This window comes from Aedes albopictus, chromosome 3, assembly GCF_035046485.1.
Source record: "Aedes albopictus strain Foshan chromosome 3, AalbF5, whole genome shotgun sequence".
Taxonomy (NCBI): Eukaryota; Metazoa; Arthropoda; class Insecta; order Diptera; family Culicidae; genus Aedes; species Aedes albopictus.
This window is the reverse complement of record NC_085138.1, coordinates 172,793,727-172,806,091: the sequence shown is the minus strand read 5'-3', so window position 1 is coordinate 172,806,091 and position 12,365 is coordinate 172,793,727. Positions and strand designations below refer to the sequence as shown.

General features: G+C 38.3%; 2 protein-coding genes across 2 annotated transcripts; one reads left to right on the top strand and one right to left on the bottom strand.

The window, feature by feature from the left end:
- Nucleotides 1–4,604: 4,604 nt before the first annotated feature.
- Nucleotides 4,605–5,487, top strand: LOC109401784 (putative glutathione-specific gamma-glutamylcyclotransferase 2). The gene is made up of 2 exons (XM_019674399.3): nucleotides 4,605–4,923; nucleotides 4,983–5,487. The coding sequence occupies exons 1-2, from the start codon at nucleotides 4,651–4,653 to the stop codon at nucleotides 5,436–5,438; spliced, it is 729 nt and encodes a 242-aa protein (XP_019529944.1). The 5' UTR covers nucleotides 4,605–4,650; the 3' UTR covers nucleotides 5,439–5,487.
- Nucleotides 5,488–7,147: 1,660 nt separating this feature from the next.
- Nucleotides 7,148–8,581, bottom strand: LOC109406157 (lanC-like protein 3 homolog). Its single transcript, XM_019679224.4, has 2 exons — nucleotides 8,325–8,581; nucleotides 7,148–8,259 (listed from the first exon to the last, which is right to left on the bottom strand). Exons 1-2 carry the CDS (start codon nucleotides 8,500–8,502, stop codon nucleotides 7,178–7,180), a joined length of 1,260 nt encoding a protein of 419 aa, XP_019534769.3. The 5' UTR covers nucleotides 8,503–8,581; the 3' UTR covers nucleotides 7,148–7,177.
- Between the last annotated feature and the right edge of the window lie 3,784 nt (nucleotides 8,582–12,365).

Below are 12,365 nucleotides of genomic sequence, written 5' to 3'. Positions count from 1 at the left end.
ATGGACGAGAACAGCTTTCCCGGGAAGCTGACTAGACTGATTAAAGCAACGATGGACGATGTGCAGAACAGCGTAAGGATTTCGGGTGAACTATCCAGTTCATTTGAATCTCGACGGGGACTACGACAAGGTGATGGACTTTCCTGCCTACTATTCAACATCGCCCTGGAAGGTGTTATGCGACGAGCCGGGCTCAACAGCCGGGGAACGATTTTCTCGAAATCCAGCCAATTTGTATGTTTTGCGGATGACATGGATATTATTGCTAGGACATTTGGAACGGTGGCAGAACAGTACACCCGCCTGAAACGTGAAGCAGCAAAGGTCGGACTGGTGGTGAATGCGGCTAAGACAAAGTACATGCTGGTAGGTGGGACTGAGCGAGACAGGACAAGCCTTGGCAGCAATGTTACGATAGACGGGGATACTTTCGAGGTGGTAGAAGAATTGGTCTACCTCGGTTCCTTGCTAACGGCTGACAATAACGTGAGCCGTGAAATACGAAGGCGCATCATCAGTGGAAGTCGTGCCTATTATGGGCTCCAGAAGAAACTGCGGTCAAAAAAGATTCACCCCCGCACCAAATGTACCATGTACAAGACGTTAATAAGACCGGTGGTTCTCTACGGGCACGAGACGTGGACGATGCTCGAGGAGGACATGCAAGCACTCGGTGTTTTCGAGCGACGGGTGCTAAGGACGATCTTCGGCGGCGTGCAGGAGAACGGTGTGTGGCGGAGAAGGATGAACCACGAGCTCGCTGCACTTTATGGCGAACCCAGCATCCAGAAGGTAGCCAAAGCCGGAAGGATACGGTGGGCAGGGCATGTTGAAAGAATGCCGGACAACAACCCTGCAAAGTTGGTGTTTGCTAACCATCCGGTTGGTACAAGAAGGCGTGGAGCGCAGAGAGCACGATGGGCGGACCAGGTGGAGCGTGATCTGGCGAGTGTTGGGCGTGACCGACGTTGGAGAGCTGCAGCTGCAAATCGAGTATTATGGCGGCAAATTGTTGATTCAGTATTATCATGAATTTGATGTTAACTAAATAAATGAAATGAATGGCCGATTTTGGCACCTACTTACGATTTCGAGAGCATAAATCTCTTTGTAAACAAAACTAGCGCACCTGACCTTTTTATTTTAAGCATATTACAAGTGAGCAAGAACAAAATAATAAAATGCACTGTTGTTTAAAGCTTGCTTCTTGAGATTTGAGCGTCTGAAGTTCTGATGCACAGTTGTAGCGGGATTTCAAGACGTTTGTCCTTAACTAAGGTTTTTTTATTGATTTCGTCAACATTATATAATCTTTGCATGGAATGGTCGTTCATATTCCAGAAAAAAAGGGGCGCAGTAGTCGGGTCACCTCAGAATAAAAAATCCACGTTTGAGGAGAAACTTCAGAGAATACAAACATGGTTGCCACAATGGCCGACTTGGTCCCCTACTCACGTTTTCAAGAGCACCAATCTGGAAAATTCATAAACAAATGCTCTCGATTTGTGAAAGCTGCCTCTTTTTACAAGTGAGCAAAGCCAGGAAAAACAAGTGTGGCTTGGTTCGATGCTTTGTTCGTCAGATTTGTGCATCTAAAGTTTGTATGAAAAATTGCAATGGGATTTCTTGATGTTTCACCTTATACTAACTTGACCATCTAACAAGGAAAGCAGACACGAATGCCACCACCAAACGTGGTTAAGTGTTTTTAGACAAGATATTTTATATCTTTTTCTTTTAGAAATAACGCCTACAAATAGTACTATCAGATAAAACTTTCATGGTAGAAAAAAAAGTGAATGTACCTATTTTTTATCAAATTTAGATAAAAAATTCTCAAAAAATAGTCTTTTTATCAGTACAAAAACGGTTCTGCCGTAAAAAAAAATACAAAAATATTGATAAAATCAAAAGTGTAAAAAATATTTCTCTTAAGCAAACTTTAGCTTAAGAAACTGTTATTCAGCTAGTTCTGTTGCTTGGGAAAGCACCTTCCAAAGATGTTATGCGGGGTGAAAATGCGCACCTAGGGTACTGGTTCCCTTATTAAGCATGTGGCTCCCATTTGCATCCTACGAAAAACAAAGGATTGAAGCGTTGTTTGTTTTGTTTCTTTTTTTTGTATTTTTTGTTAGGAGTGAGCACGCATGAAAACAAAAAGAACGGAATCGGTGCCGTAATCGCTTGATTTCGAATAGGATGAATATGGGAGCGTGAGATTACTGATGGAACACATACCCTAATAGTCTTTATTAAATAACTATTGTCAAAATGGAACACAGTCGCATGACTATAGTTATAGAACACAGATGCATGACTATAGTTATAACAGCGGACGGCACAAATTCGTCTATTTTTTGGCTTTTTTTAAATTTCGGCTTGGAAGAACTTGGGTCGGCCTCCTCGCTCGCTCAAGAAGTGGCAGTTAAATTCTTGATGCGTTACATTTGTATGTTTTGTCAAAAAATTAAAAAGAGTCATCATTGTTTCAACTGGTTTTAATTACATTATTTTATTTACAGTTAACCCTTCAGCGCTGTTGTAAAAAGTACAACACTACCAAAAAACCTCGCTCGTCATATACAGCGCGAGCGCGGTGCAGTTTCGGTAGCTTAATGGCGCGCGTCCTGGAAGGTTAATATCAGTTGTGTGCTGGCAACTGAAATTTATATTCTTATGCGTTTCATGAACAAAATCGAGTCATTCCTCAGGGAGCGCGTGTTACCCCGATCTCCTCTACATCTTATAGGGCAGTTTGCTGTTCAGATGAAATTTCTTGAGCGATTCCTTTTGAACACGAAACTGGGCTTATAACAGCTAGTTTCGATTACCGACTTCGGTAATTTTTTACTGGGTTTTTGAACTGCTGATCACCCAGTAGTTTTTTCGTTACCGAACGAACCCAGTAAATTGAAAAATCGTACAGTTGTCAAAATATACCGAAAAAGTCAGTACATTTTGTGACAAACTTTTACTGGCTTTTCAGTAAATTTCTTGTTTATGTTGTTTTACCGAATTCCCCGGTTTCCCAAAAGGTTCGGCCCAGCTCCCCGATCTTCCAAGTTCATACAATGCTATTTTGGATTGATCTTCATTGCGCTTTTTCTTTTATCACTAAGTAGAATGGAAAATCAGCGACGGATGGATAGGATGGATAGACATTTAAATACGGGATTGAACCATCAAAACTTCAATGTTTTTCGGTGAGAATTTGTCAGCCTTGATCAGTGAAGAGAATTGTCAGACAAAAGAGGCACAAAACAAACAACAAAGAAGGTGCGACTATTAGTCTTTATCCCTACTGGTGACAGATAATGACATGATCTCGAATTTTTTTGTTGCAGACAAAACGGAAGCTGAATTTGTTGCGTACTTTTCAACTCGTGAATAATCAATTATTACTAACCCAAAGTCGAAACTGTTTGATGATAGAGCTTCACCAGAGTTGCAGTGTTTACCGACTCGAAGTTACCGTTCGAAAATCGCAATGCAAGGCTTAAAAATCTCTAAACTCGTGGTGTACGATGTTAATCCCATTATTTTCAAGTTGGGACAAACTTATGTCGCATGGGTTGCTTTGTCGCAACAAATACAGGTTGCGACATTGTCATTATTGTTGCGCGATGGTTGAATTTTGATTCACTGGCCTTGATGCAAGCGACACTGTACGCAGCGACATGAAGCTGAACGAATGCATCTGAAAAACCTCATAAGAGAAGCCTCAGAATCAGTTTCATGAGACCGTGATTCCATACGAAATTGATGCCGTTCGCTGATTTCCCATTACTTACCTAGACGACGAAAATAAAGCGCTTCGGTCCAAACTTCCTGATAGAATCGCGATTCCTATTTTACCTTAGTCAAACTTTGCTGCTGCCGCTGCTGCTAGATTCTATCTTCATCGTTTGACAGTTGTTTGGAGGGTCAGTGCGATGTTTTGATTTTTTTTACAAAAACTCAGTAAAAATTTTATCAATTATCGAAAATCGGTTCTGGTGTTTACTGGCTTATGGTTCATTTCGGCAAACGATCATGTTTACCTATAATCAGTTATTCTCTTTACCGTACTCAGTGAAATGCAAATAATTCTACTGAATATCGGTATCTTTGCATGAAAAATACTGAAGAGTCGAAATTTTATTGAATTACGATTCGAGTTCGGTAAAGAAAACTACCCAAAAACTACCGAATACTTAAATCCAAAATAAGTGTGGCAGGTCTGCTCAACCTTTTTAACTTGTTTTCAACTTTTTTTTTGGTATGGAAATAAACTCGAAAATAAATAAAATGTTATTTATTAACATACTATTCAAAAAATATACCAAATGATCAACCCTAATGTTTTAGCAAATTTCTAAACACATACAGCTATATCAGTTACAGCTGATGATCAAAGCAAAATACGCAAAATACCTGCAACTCCTTCACTAACATAATCAAAGCAATCATATGGTTGGTAGTTTCTGACAAACATGACCTATGTCATCAATGGTCCACTGCACGAATTTATGCTGGCCTGCTTACTCTCACAGGAAATTTGACGTTTGAGCGGTGCCGACACCGCCCAAACGTCAAATTTCGTGTGGGAGTAAGCAGGCCAGAATAAATTCGTGCAGTGATCCATACGTGTGTCATCCTGGCAGGTCTCCGATGATAAGTGAAAAATTGGGTGCTCTCGTAAATTGTATATTTAAAATCAGTATTAAACCAAATTATCGTCTTTGTTGTAAAATGAGTAGCAGTGTTCATACTATTTCAAACGAAGGCATAGTTCAACCCGATAATGAAACATGGATATTTGGTTACGGCTCACTGGTTTGGAAGGCAGACTTTCCGTATGAAGAAAAACGAACAGGCTACATCAAGGGATACATAAGGAGATTTTTCCAAAACAGCATAGATCATAGAGGCACCCATGAAAATGTATGGTTTACATCTTAATAGTAATGAGCACTTTAATTTAGAAATTGTTTTTTTTATAGCCTGGTCGTGTGGTCACACTTATTCATTCGGAGAACCCTGATGCAAAGGTATGGGGTATGGGATATAAGATAGCAGAAAGCAATAAAACTGATGTCCTTAATCATCTGGACCATCGAGAAAAGAATGGTTATGAACGACATAAGGTTGTATTCTATCCCTACCCTGTGAGCGAGACACAGTCCAACGAACCGAAAAGTATATTGCTCTATCTGGCCACAAAGGAGAATCCGTCTTTTGCCGGAGAGAACGATAGTTTGGAGAAAATTGCCAACCAAATCCTCGGGGCAGCTGGTGAAAGCGGAAGAAATGTTGAATATGTGTTTAAGCTTGCAGATGCCATGAGGCAACTCTACCCTGGAGAGGATGACGACCATCTGTTTGAACTAGAACGGATTCTCAAAACTCACGATCCCAACGCTTGTGATAGCAGACCTCAGCTAATGAAGGAAGGATAAGGTGTTGAGATGAAAAAAAAGATGAATAAATTTAAATATGATGCACATATTTTTGAAAAAAATCTTTCATCATTGGAAATTTTTATAACACTGAAGTTTTTTTACGCGGTACCGCGTAAAAAAACCGCGTTATTTCAAAAAACGTCGTAAAAAAAACCGAGTTTTTTTTTCAAAACACGCGCAAAATAGTCAGGATTACATCCAACGCAACTTGATTTTTTTTTACTTTTTTACGACGTTTTTTTTTAAATAACACGGTTTTTTTACGCGGTACCATTACCGTCGTAAAAAAAAACTTCAGTGTACTAGAAAAATCATTTGTTAAAATACGAATGGTCCAATCATCACTAGCTCGAACGCCATAAAAACAAATTCGGGTAGGTATTTAGAAAACGAAACTCAAGCTGAGGCTATCTGAGTTCGATTCCCGGTCGGTCCAGAGCCTTCCCTGGGCATAGAATGCCTTTGTGCCTGACACCCCTCCCCCCTCGTAGCCTATTTTCCCATACTTAATACATGGCTCGTAGCATATTCCGAGACTCCCCCAACCCCCTAAAATGCTACGTCATTTATCGACGGCTCCTTATCCAATTTGTATCTACCAAGTTATTCAGCTAAATCTAATGTCCGAACCTCTTTGTGTCTAGCTTTTAAATTCAGCTATCATTATTTTTAAATCTATAGAATTCAAATCACTTACATGCATCATATAAATTACTGATAAATAGCTAGCAGCAGGAAAACAAAATTTACTCGGAAAATAGACTGAGAAAATATTGATACTTTTATGTATTTTGACACATTTGAGTTTTTTGCAATTTCATAAATTGAACAAATCGACGTAACTGTTACTGCAAGAATTATATTTGAAATTTATGGAAATTTGAGATGAAAGGTTAATCACTGAACCATACAAAAGCTTACAAATTACGATTCCCAGTCGGTCTATGAACTTTACGTAATATAAATTTCCTTGAATTCCATAGACATATTAGTGTGCTTGTCACACAATGGGGCACGTTCGGTGTAGTACTAGATTTGTAGTAATGAGCTGAATTTCAATATGGTGAGAAGGTCAATTCTCTGTTTCTGCAATGAAATGGTACAAAAAGCGTGGGCATTATGATTCCTTGCCTAATTTGATGCTGTTTGAGCAAAACTTTGGATAACTATGTTGTTAATGTTGCAAGAAATGGAGAAAACAACAACACTGTTGCCCAAAGTTTTGCTCAAACAGCATCAAATTAGGCAAGGAATCATAATACCCACGGTTTTTGCACCATTTCATTGCAGAAACGGAGAATTGACCTTCTCACCATACTAAAATTTAGCTCATTACTACAAATCTAGTACTTCACCGATCTGTCCTATTGCAAAAATGGGCATTGGTAGAGGAAGCTCTCTGCGGAAGTGCTCAAAGAACTATGTGGAGAAGCAGGCTTTGTCCCAGTGAGAACGTTACACCAAAAAGGAGTCGTTTACAGTATGGAATAAACTTAAAACTTTCGCAAACAATGTTGGAAGTAATTGACGTATGTATATTACCAACAAGACATGCCGTGACATCACCTAATTGCAGTAACTTTTATTTCTTATTCCATGCACCCCATTTGTTTGCATGGTGCAAACGGCATTATTAACTGAAAAAAGTGATTGGAATTAGGTGATGTCACAGGTTCAAGGCCTGATTGAACACACGAAAAAGATGCGCCTGTTTGAGAATCTTTATTCGACATGTTTTATTCAGAGTTATGTTTTACGCTGAAAACATCCATAAATGGGAAATACGATGCTTGAGGGTTTAGTAAATCGGCCAAAAAACAGACAGTTCCAGCACAACCTTCATACAGGCTGTAGGGACGATCAGGAGTTCTGGCACCATCCAAAAATGTATCCGATGTCAAAAATTCCATAAATTTAGCCGCCCTGTAGAGGTATTTTCGTTCTCCTGTGAGCCGGTACATGAGCAAAAAGGCGTATCCGCTGCCAGCGATTCCATGGCAAATCCCGGGTCCTTTCCGCAATAGACCATGTCGCCAGATAGAGTCCGCACACTTTTTACATCCCTTAAGATAGCGTTCATCTTTCAATATCAGGAAAGCCTTCGCCAATACGTAGATTGCACCAGAACAACCATGACACCAGTGGATCAACTTTTTATCCGAATTGAATAGTCTCGTTGGAAAGTTTCCGTCAGCATCCTGAATATCGGCAAAGTATTCTACTGATTTTTTGATGTCTCCCAATTTTGTTTTTGAAATATTATTGAACTTGCCGTCCGATTGTATAAACCAAGGTGACTCCAGAAGCATATGAAGGATTGAACATAAACCATGAGCGGCTCCTAGATAATCACTCTCGTGATACTCGTACATCAATGGGAGAGGGGCTTTCCTTTTTATGGAATATTCACGTCCTCTTGCTACCAAAACACTACACACATCTTTGATCAGCTCATTGTGTATCGGTTTCGTAGGTAAAACTTGATTCAGCCAATATGCACCACTAAGATACCCGGCTCTTCCTACTAGGATTTCGTCCGCATCATAGCTCATCGATTTGCAAACTTTAAGACCCTTCTGGAAATCCACAACACTTCGGGATACTTCCTCTGATTTTCCAAGTTCATTTGAAATTACAGCCGAAACGGCTGCAATTCCGGCATTGCCACAAAGAAATGCGATGGATGCTCTGCTATCTGATGCCTTTCCGTGTGCGATTTGTTTGGCTCGATTTATGAAAAACGAGGCATGCTCCAAGCAAGGAAATAAATCCTTCAAATCGGACGACTGGCTTAATTTCCAAAACATGAATGCAATGCCTGAAACATTTCATAAATTGTAAATTATACGTTATAGGTAGTTTATTCAATGCATTTCAATGTACCGGCATCTCCCACATACAGATCATCTCGAAGCTTGTAAGTGTTTTTCTTGGTTTCTACGAGAATTGTCTGAACATAGTTTTTCACTAGCTGAATAACTTTATCTTTATCGATTAACTCCGTATCAGCATGTTTAGAATCACTGTAATCTTCGAACAAATTTTCAAAAAATCTTGACATTATTCTCAAATTTAATTGGCTCTGATCATCAATGTAAACTTCGCAGCAGGAAATGTCTAAGCCGACTATGACAAAGTAAGCTTGTATGCACTGTTTTGATTAATGCATACATACACGTGCACAATCGCCCTACAACCAAGCAAATAAATCAGTACCGTCGTTGGGGGTGAGAATGGGTCAAAAAAGGATACTCAAAGATTAATTGTTAAATAACAAATGCAATTGAAGTCGGAATAACTTTTTATTTGGTATGTATACTCTTCTATGTGGTAATGATAGTTTAGCAAAAAAGTATCACATTATATGAATTACTTACTAAACTACAAATGATTGAAAATTGACCCAATCTCACCCCTTAGAGGGGGTGAGAATGGGTCAAAGTATTCGAAGTTGCCTATCTAAGAATATAAGTTAATTTTATTGATCATATCTAGTAAATCTATTTAAAATACAATGTAACTATGACGAATAAAAACTTAGGTAATTTTAAAAGATGATAAATCCACCTAAAAAGGCTAATACAACGGAAAAAAAGTAAAATAACGTTTGTATGTTGTGTCGCCATTTTTAGCCACCATAATCTTTCTCATTTAAAGTTTCAACCTCCAAGAGAGGAGGGGGAAGATTACAATGAGGGAGAGACGCATTAAAAGATTGATTAAAAAAAACATGATATTTTTAGTATACTGCATAGGCAGCATCCATTTATTACGTAACGCTAAAATCGTCATTTTTTGACCCCCCTCCCCCCTCCGTAACGCCTTTTTGTATGAAAATCCTAAATATTTTGTATGAGCCGTAACGCTTGGCCGTACTACCCCCCCCCCCCCCCCCTCCCCCTAGACCGTTACGTTATTTGTGGACGGCGCCTAAGAAATGTTTAACCAAACCCTCCGTTATAAACTCTTATGTACATGATCATTGGCCTCTCAAGATAGAGGGTCGTTCAAATATTATGTTACACAACATTTCACACTATTTGACCCGCAATAACATTGAAACGAATATGCACTACACTAAAGGCTAGATGATGATTAGAGGAGCTGTGGGTGTATTTTTATAAATGATTTTAGGCACTAAACGTATGAGCACACTCGCTTGACACTTCTTCGACATATTTTCGAAAGAAAGCGTGTTTTTATGAAGATACGGTAAACATGGCACGACTTTAAAGTCAAATGGGGACTGGATAACAAGTTAAAATTTTTGTTAAGGTTATGTGCACTCGATAACTTGCTTGACCCAATCTCACCCCCATTCTTAATATTTAGACATAGGGTCGAAAATATTGAATTTTTAACCCTCTACTTCCCATGGTTGCTCTAGAGCACCATCGATTTTCGACGAACTCCGGACAAACGAAATTAGATAAATATGATACAATAATTTTTAAAATATGGTTATAACCTCATAAGGTTAACCCAACTACTGACAACTTGTTTCAATAGTTGAACTATTGATAAACAATCAAAAACCTATTGGTATACAACCAAATTTTTTTTCATTGATTTCGAAAAATTTAGCCAATTTGCAATAACTTTTGTTCTACGATTTTTTTCGGAAACGCTTTTTTGGCATAGATATAGTCGTTCAAAGTCGTGGGAAGGAAAGGGTTAAATAAAAAGTGCATTGACAGCAAGGAGAATACATTTTACTAAGGTGGCGCAGATAAAAATTGCAACCACTGGTTGTCTCTTCCACTCTTCTGGTGTTCTTATGCAACTAAAATAGTGACGTCACTATTTCAGTTCCATAAGAACACCAGAAGAATGGAAGAGACAACCAGTGGTTTGCAATGTTTATCTGCGCCACCTTAGTAAAATGTATTCTCCTTGCATTGACAGCCCACTTTTTTCATTGCATCAACCTGGGCCCTGTAGCATAATCGGGCTAATATTGCGCATTTCCCACCCCACTGGACCCCTTTCGCAGTTAGTATAAGTGCGGGATCGTGAATAAAACTGCGATTTTGCATCAAATCGTGTTGGTGTCTTCTGCGCACTTATGCATTACAAAGTGCAGAATAAGTGCGCAGAAGACACCGAAACGATTCGATGCAAAATCGCAGTTCTATTCACGATCCCGCACTTATACTAACTGCGAAAGGGGTCCAGTTGGGTGGGAACTGCGCAATAATATTAGCTACAAGTTACAAGTTACCAGTACTAATATTACAAGTGCTAATAATTTGTGTTGCATAAAGGCTCAATTTTCCACTGATATTATTAGCACTTGTAATATTAGTGACCATGAAAATACAAGTTGTTTTGGTTCGTTTACCTGTCAAAATTTATCCGACAGGTTCACTATTAATTTGAAATGGCAGGTGATGTTTGTTTATTTTCTGCATTTTCCGCGTGACATCCGGAAATAACTTCATTTATTCCGAAGTTTTGCATTCTTTATACGATACATAAAGAAAAGCATGTGCTGTTTGGATTATTTTCGGCCGCTCTGACGAAATATTTTTTTACAAAGTATGGCACAGCAAGTACCTAGATTTTTAGTAAAATTTCCCAAAAATTTAATAGTACTGGTTGAAAAACAATGTATAAAGATTTAGCAACATGTATTATGCTTCTTGTTGAAATCTGAGGTGATCTGGGATGCAAAAATTGAGCTTTTACCTACTTCTATATGTCACAACTCGATTCGAGTTAGTGTATGTATATTGTAGCTCTTGATTAGCTTAATGATGCGCAATACAAGCAATCGATTCAAATTTATTTCGCATCTGCAACTTTGACTGTGCTTATGCAGTGACCATAATATATAACTTTACCAAGAACCTCCAATCTAAGATGGGTATTGTAGAAACTGTGGAGAACTTGAGAGACTCAGCAGAAATTATATTTTGGATACAAAGTGTACATCAACGCAATTTTCTCTTCAATGAGTTTCGAATGCATATTGCCAAATTTAATCGTCGAAAACTGGTATTAAGGTTCACATGTTAGATAAATAATATCTTTTGAGTTCATCAAAATGGTAAATCGATATATTCAAAACTAAATATGACTTCTGCAATACTTTAAATCTAAATTGTAAATTATTTTACAAGACCTTTGAGACTTGTAATCAAAAGTACAAGTCATAGCTAATATTTTATACTTGCAGTTTGTTTATGCAACATACACTTGTAAATTCTACTAATAATATTAGTCCAACCGACTTGTAGTATTGGACTTGTAACTTGTACTTGTAGTATTTTTATGCAACAGAAAATTACAAGTTACAAGCTACAAGACTAATATTATTAGTAATATTTTCATTATGCTACAGGCCCCAGGTAATACCTATAGCTAACTTCTTATAAGAAAATCTACGGTTAGCTAGGTGCTTGTGTGAAACATTGCGAAAGAGAAATTTTTTCAGAGTGATTTACTAGTAGTTTCATCACATAAGTTTAGCCACAAATTTAACAAAAAATTACTATTGCTAAACATCTTATTCTGCGTCATAACGTTTAAAAACATCTCCTCTTTGAAATAATATAAAGTTTTCAATATAAATTAGCGATAGTTGATGAGTTATTCCAAATTTTATGTTTCTCCGTTTTGACCCAATCTCACCCCCCAGACCCATTGCCACCCCCATCGACGGTACTAGGATATCAAACACCCTAATAGGGGAACTGGGAATATGACGCGCCCCCAAAAGAGTGACTCGATTTTTAGCACTAGAAAAGCAAAAAAAATAACATTCTAGTTACTGGCCTGCATAAGTTCAATATGTTTTGGCCTGCATAAGTTCAATATGTTTTGTTCCTATTACTGGAAATAACGTAGTAGAAGCAGATATTAAAAAAATATTGACACAATGTGCGTTTTTAATTTTTTGGGGCCCGAAACACGCCGTCCAAA

Excerpts from the sequence above, each read along its gene's own strand:
- LOC109401784 (XM_019674399.3), top strand. The coding sequence starts at position 4,651 with ATGATAAGTGAAAAATTGGGTGCTCTCGTAAATTGTATATTTAAAATC. Across the intron at positions 4,924-4,982 it reads ATAGAGGCACCCATGAAAAT|CCTGGTCGTGTGGTCACACT; the intron begins GTATGGTTTACA and ends TTTTTTTTATAG.
- LOC109406157 (XM_019679224.4), bottom strand. The coding sequence starts at position 8,502 with ATGTCAAGATTTTTTGAAAATTTGTTCGAAGATTACAGTGATTCTAAA. Across the intron at positions 8,260-8,324 it reads TCTGTATGTGGGAGATGCCG|GCATTGCATTCATGTTTTGG; the intron begins GTACATTGAAAT and ends GAAATGTTTCAG.